The sequence below is a fragment of the Pogona vitticeps genome, chromosome 1 (assembly GCF_051106095.1).
Source record: "Pogona vitticeps strain Pit_001003342236 chromosome 1, PviZW2.1, whole genome shotgun sequence".
NCBI classification, from domain to species: Eukaryota; Metazoa; Chordata; class Lepidosauria; order Squamata; family Agamidae; genus Pogona; species Pogona vitticeps.
The window spans coordinates 22,504,921-22,517,335 of record NC_135783.1 but is presented as its reverse complement, the minus strand read 5'-3'; the positions used below and the strand labels follow the sequence as shown (position 1 = coordinate 22,517,335).

At 41.1% G+C, this 12,415-nt stretch overlaps 1 protein-coding gene across 1 annotated transcript in view; it reads right to left on the bottom strand.

The window, feature by feature from the left end:
* Positions 1 to 11,785, bottom strand: part of SRBD1 (S1 RNA binding domain 1) — a 218,826-nt gene extending 207,041 nt beyond the window's left edge. The window contains exons 1-4 of the mRNA XM_020800533.3: positions 11,534 to 11,785; positions 8,204 to 8,283; positions 3,772 to 3,943; positions 1,788 to 2,144 (exon numbers count right to left, since the gene is read on the bottom strand). Of these exons, the coding sequence (XP_020656192.3) occupies positions 1,788 to 2,144; positions 3,772 to 3,943; positions 8,204 to 8,283 (609 nt within the window). The 5' untranslated portion in view covers positions 11,534 to 11,785. The remainder of the gene's footprint in view (positions 1 to 1,787; positions 2,145 to 3,771; positions 3,944 to 8,203; positions 8,284 to 11,533) is intronic.
* Positions 11,786 to 12,415: the final 630 nt, after the last annotated feature.

Below are 12,415 nucleotides of genomic sequence, written 5' to 3'. Positions count from 1 at the left end.
AACCATCAATTTGGTGTGGTCCATTCACATTTGGGAAAGAGCAGGCTTGCATGAGGAGTAACAGTCGGAGATGAGAAACATTACTTATGTTTTAATTATACCTCCTAGAATTCCACAGTAAACATGACTTTGAGGATTGGTTTACTTCAGCGTTACAGCAAGCAGTTATGACTTCCTGTGCAGCCATCACCCTTTTTTATCATTTTTTTAAAAATACAATCAATGGTAGTGAGGTTTTTGTATCCTGTAATTATATCTGCATTCTTAAAAAATGAAAACAAGAATGACTTAGCTCAGATTGTAGCACGTCGAAGAATATAGTGTATTTTTATTACAGAATTCCTCAGGTAGCTATCCCAACCAGGAAGCACGACACAGATTCCCACAAAGTAGCTTATAATTTAGGTGGAGTATTAGGAAAAATTCTTCACTGTTAGAGCAGTACAACAATAAAACAAATTACCTTAGGAGGTGGCGAGCACTCCAGTGCTGGAGGCATTCAAGAGAAAATTGGAGATGCATCTGTTAGATGTGCTATGCTTTGGATTCCTGCACTGAGCAGGGAGTTGGACTCATTGGCATTATAGGCCCCTTCCAACTCAAATATTCTAGGATTCTATAACTCACTGGCTGAAATCAATGGATTGTACCAATGGAATTTATGGATCTGACTCATCAAATATCCACTGACTGAAGGGGCTTACTCTAATCGCAACATACAATAAGATTCCAGCCTGAGTGACCTACTGTCATGAAGGTTGTGGGTTGTTTTTTTTTTTAGTTGTAGGATTTCCCAAGCTCGTTGGCATCCTGTCTCCTTTATGACTCTTCAACTTCCCAACATCCCATCTTTCCTTTGCCATCTTTCAACTCCCTTTTTAAAAAAATCAATATGCAATTCAGAACTAAAAATAAACCCCAAAACATGGTTTCAAAAAATAAAATTTTTAAGGCAAAAAGTTTTTCTTCTCACAAAAAAGTCTGTAAAAATGTGATGTACCTTAAGGAGCAGAAACAAAATGTAATGTGAAGGATGATGAAAATCTCCATCTCCTTCCCCCCCTCCCCCCAAGAATGTCTATGCTCCTCTGTGCAGGCACCTTTCCTCAAATGAGAGGAAAAGTCAAGGAAGGTGAGGCAGAATGAGCCCTCAGCCATTTTGTGTAGCATTAACATAAACCAACCCCAATGTGCAAAACTTTCACTGTCAACTACCAAAAGGAGCCAAAAATCTCCCTCATGCACTTTAGCATGACACAAAGATTTTTGTAGAAATAAGGATAGGATTTACACCACAACTCTAATAAAAATGTCAGAAGCTCAGCAGCCATCTTTTATGAAAAAAAATTTAAAAACCAAGCCACAAAATAGATCTTTCATTTCTACCACCTTCCTACCTGTGTCGCTTTCTAATCTTGGAACTTTGCCCCAAGCTGGGGAAGCCAAATAAATGAAAAAGGATAATTCCTCTCATGAGTTCCCTTCTACTCAACAATATCAGAAGGACTTCCTTTTTATATTTTCTTGTGAAACCTGATACTAATTGTAACCTTCCTGCACTTTAACTTATGCTCAGAAGTTCTCATCAAAAGAAAAGTATGCAATTTATTTTTTAAAAAAAATAAAGAAAACGCCAATTTGCTTTCTGGAATGCATCCAGAACTGCTATTATACAGAACAGAAACCAAATTTATGCGCTGGCCTGCAGCACAGACTCTCTCTGGGCAATGGAGGTTCAAGCAAGCTTTTTAATGAAAGGAGTGGAATTTTTAAAAAACACCTTATACCTGCACAATGTCCCAGTTCATTTGAAGGTCTCCTCCCACTTTAGCAGTTGGTACAAATTTTACAGGGTTTCCTTGCAGGCATGTTGCCGACTTAATTTTTTTCAGAGGAGGTTCATCAAATGTGAAATCTTCCTGAGACTCTTCCGCCTTCACTTGCTGTTTAAATGCTGCAGTACTTGTGGAGGGTTCTTCAGCATTTTCCAGGCCATAGGGAGGTTCTCCTGGAGAGACCCCAGTGTTTTTCATCAGAAGCTTTGTCGAAATACCTCTGGGCTTTGTGTCCTCTTCTTCCTTGGGCCACTGTAGTTGAACATTGCCTTCTTCTGCGCCAGGGGCACTAACAGGAAAAGATGTATCCTGCCCAAGTCATCAAAATAGGTTAAAAACGAATGTGCATAAAGGATAAAAGAAGGCCTAAATGCAACTATCAATCTCAAACAGAGCAGAACCACAGAACCAATGGGATTTACACAAGAGCTGACTTGCAACTGTGTAGGCAATCATGAGTCTAAAACTCTGGTCACCTCATTTCTTAAATATACAAATGCCCATTATACCTAAACTGGGAACATGTAATTTAACAACGTTACACAAAGCATAACCCAGGGATAGCTCAGTGGGCTGGGTATCTGGCCTAAATCAGAGGTGTCTCCAAAATTTTTAATTATGCATTCCAGGGCCAATTTACAATGTAATGAAATATAGTACTGCAATCCATTCTGCCTGTTCAAAATAGGGTTACGCTCCCTCTAAAGGAGCAGAGAAAGAGTATGTTGCCCTGTTCCAGCTAGAAGTGTGTTACTCCAGATCAGACCATTCAGATCAGTCCATTAAGAACAGACTTGCTGATAAGCAGTGCAATGCCAGAGTCTTGGGTGGAAAAGAGGCTCTTCTCATCAGTTGTTACATGATTGTTTCTAACGGGAAGCAACTGAACCTGTGATATGCAAAGCGTGTCCTCTAATATTCAGCTTTGGTTTATCATCTAATCTCTATCAGACTTTTAAGAAAAGTGAATAAAAAGACAGGGTAAAAATATCCAGAATCCACCTACTAGTACTGCTTTTACTATTACTGTTATATTATTTTAAAAAAACCAACCCATTTGGTACTAGTAAAAATCTAGGAAACAGTACGCTTATAATTATCACTCTAGATAAAATTCTTTCTTCAAAAACACCTCCATTCTCTCTCTCTCTCTCTCTCTCTCTCTCTCTCTCTCTCTTTTAAATCTGGGTACATTTAGGATTTTAACTCATAAACCCTTTGCCCAAACTTCCCCAAATGTGGCACAGAGCAATAGCAGACTGTCTGCTACAATTGTGCCAAATATGATGGTTTTAAGCCCCGTTTAAAAGTACTAATTTTTTGTTTGGGCTACCCCTCCATTTTTTAAAATTGTCTTACAAAATGTTGATTTGTTCTGCCACCATAAGACCACTGCTGCACTCACGTACAGCAAGAATTCAGTGGCTCTGAAGTTTCTGTTCTGTATACACGTGGCTCTAATGCACATGCAGATGTTCTGTTATGACAGCTGTCAAAAATTGGTTTCAATGCTTTCCTATAGGGGAGAAAAAAATTCACCAAAAACTAACGAAAAGTCAGATCAAAGCCAAATTAAGTTTGCACACGTTTTAGAAGGTGCACTAACGCTTCCAAGCATTTAAAACATGTTTTGAACATTTAAGACACTTTTAAAATTGAAAAAATGGACATCGTTAAGCGAAACAGGGGACCTAAAAATGCATTCGCTATGTGAAGCATGGTTCCAAAATCGGTAAGCGAAAATCGCCCATAGGAAACATTGTTAAATGATGCATAGAATTCTTTTTAAAAAACCATTGTTAAGCGAAAACATCGCTAAACGAGGCAATCGTTAAGCGAGGCACCACTGTATAGAACCTCCCCTCCCAAAGACAATTTGTATCCATTCCTTCCAATGGTATGAAGAGGAAACCTCTTCGAATGTTCTATTACTCACCGTTTCTTCCTTGACTGCTACCTTCTTAGTTCTTTTCCGAGCCGCAGATGGTTTCTTCTGGGCCGTGGCAGGTTTTTTCGCTCTGGATGTTTTTGGCACTCTGGCCTTCTTTGCAACTTTCTTTTTGGGCTCCCATTCATCTTCATGCTTTTCCTCTTCTGATTCTGAAGATCTGAAGAAAGTAGGAGCACATTTTAGAGGGAATGGAGTCTCACAGAATACAGTTGATAAAGAAAAGAAGCAACCTGTACATGGGACATGCAAAAAAAAGTACTGGAATGATGACTAAGTGGAAAGAACAAGATCAAAGTGGCAGGTTACTTCCCAGAAGAGGTAGCAGAATACCTATATGTAACTCAAATTCTTAAATTAAAGCCACTCTGAAATATTTTATATAATAGGGGGAAATAGCTCACCATAATATATTTAGCTACTGTAAGAACTGGAATATCCAGGGGACAGCTCAGCAGTTTCAGTATCTAGCTGTGGAGCCAGAGGTTGGTAGTTCAATTCCCCACCATGCCTCCTGTGATTACAGCCAGTTTGTGTCGCCTTGAGCAAGCTGCACAGTGCCCCCCAGAAGAAGGAAATGGTCAACCATTTGTGTATTCTCTTCCTAGAAAATCCTGGAAAAGGTTGCCATAAGTCTGAATTGACTTAACAGTACATGATTATTTTTATTAAGAACTGCAGCTAAATTTAACAAGAAAGCTTAACTCTCATGTACCAAGCTTTTCTTTTTTTAAAAAAGAGGGTGAACTTTGTAAGTTCTGGGGAATTTTCTGACCCACTTAGAATTTCAGCAGTTGTCAGAATGGGGCCAGTTCACTGAGAACCAGAGTATGTTGCCTCTACCTCTCGGAATCACGGCTTGCCAAAACATGGTGTGGAATTTCATTAAGGCATTATGTTGACTGGATCAGAAAAATATCTCACTGGGAAAAATCCATGTTGTCGGGACATATCTTTCTAGTCCCAGTTGTTTGGGGATTAAAATAATAACAGCTATACATGGCAAGTGCATGTAACATGAGGAAGTGGTTTACAAGAGTTGAGACGACAATGCTGCAAAAGGTCTAGCTCAGAGGGGACTCCAAGTGACTAAAATGTCCTATCCAACAAGCAAGTTTCAGATGACATCATCATCCAGGCAAACCAAAAGGGTTCAGTGTTTGTGCGTCACCAATGCCTCTATCATGCCAGTCAGGGGCTCAGTATAGTCCGGTACTATTCCTGGTTCTGCAGAAGCTGGGTTTATCTACAATCTCATTGGCACAACCCAGTTTAGGCTTGCTTATTAGCCTGGATATGGCAGCTCACTGGAAGGACAGATCCCAAAGTCAAGGCTCCAATACTTTGACCATTGCATGAGAAGAGGAGACTCCCTGGAAAAGACCCTGATGTTGAGAAAGTGTGAAGGCAGGAGGAGAAGGGGACGACAGAGGACGAGATGGTTGGACACTGTCATCGAAGGGACCAACATGAATTTGACCCAGCTCCGGGAGGCAGTGGAAGACAGGAGGGCCTGGCGTGCTCTGGTCCATGGGGTCACAAAGAGACAGACATGACTTAACAACTAAACAACAATGGCAGCTATGAATCACCTGCTTTAAAATTTTTCCCAAGCCCTATCACAACACTGTGGTCAATTAAAATGGCAGGCAGTTCACCGACACCCACTGCCTCCAAGTTAGGTTGCTTGGGGAGACACCAAGTTGTAAAAAAGTGTCTGTTTCCACAATCCCCTTTAAACCTGTACCTCAACCTGTTTTCTACAGGTACGGTTGAGATGGCACTGCAAAATAAGCCATTTTGATATTTATATTATTTATACTATTCTCCACAGAATCATGACACAAAACAGGGACATAATTATATTAGTTATAAAAGCTAGGGTAATGCGAGAAGTAAAAATCTGAGACACAAATTCTCAAAAGTTAAGACATTTGCATAGGCCAGGACACACCACACAACAACAAATGCTTACACTGACTTTTAATGCGCAACAACTTGCCTCTGAGATTTATGCTAAGTATTCTGCACCAGAATAAAAACACAGTAAGGTTTGGGCCACAGATCTCTTAGGCTATGAACACCTTCCTAAGCATCAAGTGGAATATAATGGTGTTTACCAGTATTGCTAACATGCGCTGGATTACGGAGAAAGCCAGAGAGTTCCAGAAAAACATCTACTTCTGCTTCATTGCCTACGCAAAAGCCTTTTACTGTGTGGACCACAGCAAACTATGGCAAGTCCTTAAAGAAATGGGAGTGCCTGACCACATTGTCTATCTCCTGAGAAATCTATACATAGGACAGGAAACAACAGTTAGAACTGGATATGGAACAACTGGATGGTTCAAAATTGGGAAAGGAGTATGACAGGGCTGTATATTGTCCCCCTGCTTTATTTAACTTATATGCAGAATACATCATGTGAAAGGCTAGACTGGATGACTCTGAAGCTGGAATTAATATTGCCAGAAGAAATATCAACAACCTCAGATATGCAGATGATACCACTCTGATGGCACAAAGTGAGGAGAAATTAAACAACCTCCTAATGAGGGTGAAAGAGGAGAGTGCAAAAAATGGTCTGAAACTCAACATGAAAAAAAAAAACCAAGATCATGGCCACTGGTCCCATCACCTCCTGGCAAACAGAAGGGGAAGATATGGAGGCAGTGACAAATTTTACTTTCTTGGGCTTCATGATCACTGCAGATGGTGACAGCAGCCACAAAGTTAAAAGACACCTGCTTCTTGGGACAAAAGCGATGACAAACCTAGACAGCATCTTAAAAAGCAGAGACATCACCTTGCCAACAAAGATCTGCATAGTCTATGGTTTTTCCAGTAGCGATGTATGGAAGTTAGAGCTGGATCATAAAGAAGGCTGACTGCTGAAGAATTGATGATTTTGAACTGTGGTGGTGGAGGAGACTCTTGAGAGTCACCTGGACTGCAAAGAGAACAAACCATATCCATTCTGAAGGAAATCAAGCCTGAGTGCTCACTGGAAGGACAGATCCTGAAGCTGAGCTCCAATACTTTGTCCATCTCATGAGAAGACTCCTTGAAAAAGACTGTGATGTTGGGAAAGCGTGAAGGCAAGAGGAGAAGGGGACAACAAAGGACGAGATGGCTGGACAGTGCCATCGAAGCGACCAACATGAATTTGACCAAACTCCGGGAGGCAGTGGAAGACAGGAGGACCTGGCGTGCTCTGGTCCACGGGGTCACGAAGAGTCGGACATGACTTAATGACTAAACAACAACAAAAGCCAGTATTGCTTTCATTTTAATGGAAGTCACTCTGAACTCGATTCATGGGGTTGGCAACTGGAAGAACAATATAAACTGAATAATAATAATACTTTAAAATTTTTGCTAAATCAACAGCCACAAGATGGTGCTATAGATCACAATACTACTACACTTCTCTTTGAACTTTGATACGTCTGTATCAGTATTCATTTTGTCTTTATAAACAAGAAGTTGTTCAAAGAAAGATGCTGTCAATTTATGTACAGTCTCATTTTCATAACCTCCCATGGATCCAAAAATTCCAGCAACTTCATCCAATGTTGCCTTCGCTTTTGGCAGACTGTCCTTATTTGAATCCAACACTGGTTAGGGTTCATTTCAAGTACGTGTCAACACTCTGGACACCGCACTCTAAGAAGGATGCAAATAAACTGTTACAAGGTCAGAGGAGGGGAACAAGGACAATCAGGGGACTGCCAACCAAGCCGTATGAGGAAAGACTGAAAGAACTGAGCACGTTTAGTCTTGAGAAAAGGAGAGCGAAGGGAGGTACAGTAGCACTCTTCAACTACCTGAAAGGCTGTCATACAGAGGAGGAACAGGAACTGTTCTCAATCATTTCAGAGTGCAGGTCATGTAATAATGGACTCAAACTACAGGAAGCCAGATTTTGGTTGAGTGTCAGGAAAAACGTCCCAACTGTTAGAGCAATACGACGACGGTACCAGTTGCCTTGGGACGTGGTGAGTAGAGATGGGCACAAACCACTGGCTTGGCAGTTCATGCTGGTTCAGAAGTGCTGAACAGGGGTTCAGCACTTCTCAGCCCTGCCTCCTCTGGCAATCACCCAACTCAGAGGCAGCACCTGGAGGAGGCAGGGAAGTTGGGGCACTGCCTAGGAGCGGGTGCCCACTAGAAGAGGCAGGTCTGGGAAACATCAGAATCATCAGAAGGACGAACCAGCACAAACCACTGAACTGGCTGTTCCTGCCCATCTCTAGTGGCGAACTCTCCAACACTGGAGACATTTCAGAGGGAGCTGGTCAGCCATCTGTTAGATATACTTCAACCTGGATTCCTGCGTAGAGCAAGGGGTTGGACTCAATGGCTGAACGCCGTTATTCTATGATGCTATGAATAAAAATGCGCTAAACAAAAGGCTTACGATTCAAGAAAGGAAGGAAGCTCCTCTTCTGCAACAGTTGGTTGTGGTGCTTTTCTAGCTCTTCTACAAAGAGTTGTCATCTGAGGAAGAAAAAATAATAAATACCAAATATTTTTCTCTACATTTTTAAGAACTAGTGTATTATGATGATGATGATGATGATGATGATGCATTTCTCCCAACAAGTGACCCAAAGCACTGTATAACTCTATTTCTATTTCAGTCCTTATCATAATTTTTATTTTGACTTTGAATTCGCATAACGATGTGTTTTTTAGAAAATAATATGCACCGTATAACGATGTTTCCTAGCGAAGTTTGGGACCATGCTTCGCATAACGAATGCGATTTTAGGTCCCCTGCTTCACTTAACGATGTTTCTTTTTTCAATTAAAAAAGTGTGTTAGAAGGGTCAAAAACGGTTCTAAATGCATGGATTCGTTAGAGGACCCCCTAAGTCATGTGCAAACCTGATTTGGCTTTGATCTGACTTTTCGTTAATTTATGGTGAATTTTTTTTTCCTGCCCATAGGAACCAATGGACCTGTCAAAATCTGACAGCTCAATGCTTTCCTATGGGGGAGAAAACAATTCGCCATAAATTAACGAAAGTTCAGATCAAAGCCAAATCAGGTTTGCACACGACTTAGGGGGTCCTCTAACGAATCCAAGCATTTAGAACAGTTGCTGAGTCTTCGTTAATTTTTTGTGAATTTTTTCTTCCCCCATAGGAAATAATGGAGCTGTCAGATTTTGACAGCTGTCAAAAGTTGGGGGGAAAAATTCACCATAAATTAACGAAAAGTCAGATCAAAGCCAAATTAACTTTTGCATCCGTTTTAGAGGGTGCAGAAGCTAATCCAAGCATTTAAAACCATTTTTGACCCTTTTATGACACACTTAATTTTGCAAAAATTGACTTCGCAAAGCCATTGAAATGTATTGAGTCAGCTTCAATACATTCCAATGGAGGAAACATTGCATCGTTTAACGATGTTTCCTATGGGTTTTTTCGCTTAAGGATGGCAATCCGTGCCTATTGGAACGGATTAACCGGTTTCCAATGCATTCCTATGGAAAATGGTGTTTCGCATAACGATGTTTCACATAATGTTTTTTTTTAACCAATTAAAATCGTTATGCAAGGCACCACTGTACTTATATACTTCCATTTGGATTCCTGCACTGAGCAGGTGGTTGGACTCAAAGGTCTTAAAGGGCTTTTTCGATTCCATTATTCTATGATCATTTCATTTCTGGAAATGATTGGAGTACAAGGTTTGGACAGTACAATTTGGACTTTCTGCAGTGCAGCTCGTTCTTAGTAAGATTTTAAACACAAAGTTGCCCAAAGCTCCCCTTTCTCAAAGAATTGTTCACACTGGACTGCATCCTCTTTCTTATCCCGAATACGTATGTTGAGGTTCCAGTGACAAAAAGAGCCTCTGTGGCATACACAGACTGCACTGCTCTGTAGCATATGGAGAACACCTGTAATTATTGCTAGCTTTTGAAAATACATTTTAGGACTACCTGTATTCAACTTTTGCAAAAATGAAAAGCCAAGGCATGCATAATTATTTTATGCAGTATAGGGGTGATGAGCTGGTCAAAAACTAATGACCATATATATATAAGTATTCAAAAATACCAGGCACAGTCAATCAAAATTATAAAAACATTTCCTAGTATTATACAGAGTTCTATAATACTAGTTTTAACAAAAAAAAATCTAAGTATCTGTTAAATTAAATATTGGTGCTGTATGTATCCTGTTCCTAATATTGCCGTTTTTGTATAGCTCTGATGGTGTGATCTCTGAAATCTGCAAATGCTTACAATACCGTGTGAAATTTCCTGATATTGTTCCCAAAGTCAGAATGATTATGGGGACCACTGAAGTGTGTTTCTTCCAGAGGCAAGACATTTCGATTGCCAGGTCTCTGTATTTTGTTAGTTTTTCCGATTCATTATTTTCAGCTCTAGCATCCCCGGAATTGCAATGTCAATTCTTTATTCTATCACTACTATATCTAGGATGTTATATTTGAGGTTTCTCTCAGTTTGGATCTGGAAATCCCACAAGATTTTGGCTTCCTCATTTTCTGACACCTGCTCTACCTGATGTTTTCACGGGTTTTTTGAGACTGGCAAGTTATATTTTTTGCATAATGACCAGTGCATTAATTTTGCCACTCTGTCATGTCTAACTTCTTATTGTTGTTATTGTTACAGTATTTTGTTCATCAGCAAATTTTGTAAATAAATAACACTTCTGGATAGGAAGAATTAGCCAGCTGCATACCATTGCCTGGGGGAAACCTCAGGAATGCCTTCCACCCTTCAAGAAGGTTTATGTTAAGACAAAGTACTGGAACACTGCCTTATCCCAAAGTATTTAGGTGTCACTCTGGCTCAAACCCTGACCTACAAAAAATACTGTCTAAACACCAAACTAAAGTGGCCACCAGAAATAACATACCTAGGAAAATTTCTAGGTTAGACTGCGCACACAAACAATAAGAACAACAGCTTTGTCCCTATGCTACTCCACAGCAGAATTTGCTAGTCACATACGTTATAAAGCAGCCAAACAAGTAGATGTAGCTCTTAATGAAGGATAATAATGATGCAGGTATTACTGGCTACCTGTAACTTACCCCTACTGAAAAAGTATATTATTTGGCCGGCACTCCCCCTTCAGAAGTACGTCAAGAGCTGCTAGCAAATAATGAACAAAATAAGGTAATACAGCACCAGACTCAAATGGACTGGCACCTTGAGCGTAATATATCAGAAATAACAATAACCGAACAAATAAATGTTTGCATGATTTACATAGCAATTCAAGGAGGCGGCAGAGTTGAAGACACAGAATTTGAAAAATTAATATAATACAGAGACCTGGCAATAGAAATAACTTGTGGATGAAACACATTTTGGTGGTCCCCACAGTCACGAGAATTTTATAAAACATCATCAGTTGTCGATCTCTGAAATAGCACCATCAGAGCTGCAAAAAAATGGCAATATTAAGAACAGTGTACATATTATACTGCTACTTAGGTTTTTGGTTAAAACTTGCATCTCACAACATGCAGACTGTATCCTGTATTAGCAAATCATCATCATCATCCTATGGATCCAAGGATCCAGGAGCAATAAGGGTATAGCCACATGGAAGAGCAGAAGGGAAGCAGGAAGTGCTGGTGCCCCGTTAGTTCCCTATGGAGTCGACGCTTATTTTACACCCCCAGGGATGTTGAGGGGAGCCCCCAATCCTACGAATGCAGTCGCCAAGGGAGCGCTCCCACTCCTGTTCCCACTCACCTTCCTGGGTGAAAAAAGGCGGGAGTTTTTAAGGCGATGTTCATTCACAGGTTGCGCTGGTTGCGCGTGTGTCTGCGCGCCCTGCCCACCAGCCCGGCTCTCGCCGCCTCCATATTTGAAAGCGGCGCCTTTTGCACCACCGGAGCCGGCCAGGCGCTCCAACCCCCGGCAAGCCGCGACGGGAGCAGAAGGCAGGGCACAGGAAATGAGGGCTCGACGTCGGAAAAGGAGGCCCCGGAACCGGCCCGTCTCCAATCAGCTCCCGCAGGCCAGGGCCCCGAGCGGGCTGAGGAGAAGCGCCGTGCCTCCCCCGGGGCGGGCTGGCAGCGAGGGAGCGCCCTTTTGGGGTTAATGGCAGGAACGAATCCGAGCTCAACGCTTGGGAGGAAAACCTTTTTTTTTTTTTTTTTTTTGGACCACAGCTCCTAGAGTTCCCTCGCCAGCGTGGCCCCTGGTTGTGTTTCTGTGGCATTCTGGGAGTTGTAGTAAAAAAAAAAAAGATCCCGCCCATTCTATTCAAATCAATTCACTTCTTCTGAGTAGTACTCTGTACCTTGGAAATCCTGATAAGGGTCTCCTTCATTCAAAACCGGCACGCGATTATTTATTATTAGAGATGTCAAAATGCGTGGTAGGGCAGAAGAACCGTTCTTAGGTCGACCCACTGAACACAGTTATCTCTTATTGTGCCTTCCTGGTTGGCCTTACAAAAGAGAACGGAAATTTGACATTTTTTTCACCTCAGATCATCTGTTTCTTGATGATCTGAGGTGTATGATTGGTAGGGTTGATTCCCTACTATCTTCAGTTAAACTTACAGTACTGCCATGATGTGTTCGGGATTTGAGGCTTATGGTTTTTTTAATTTTTGCAACTTTAGAC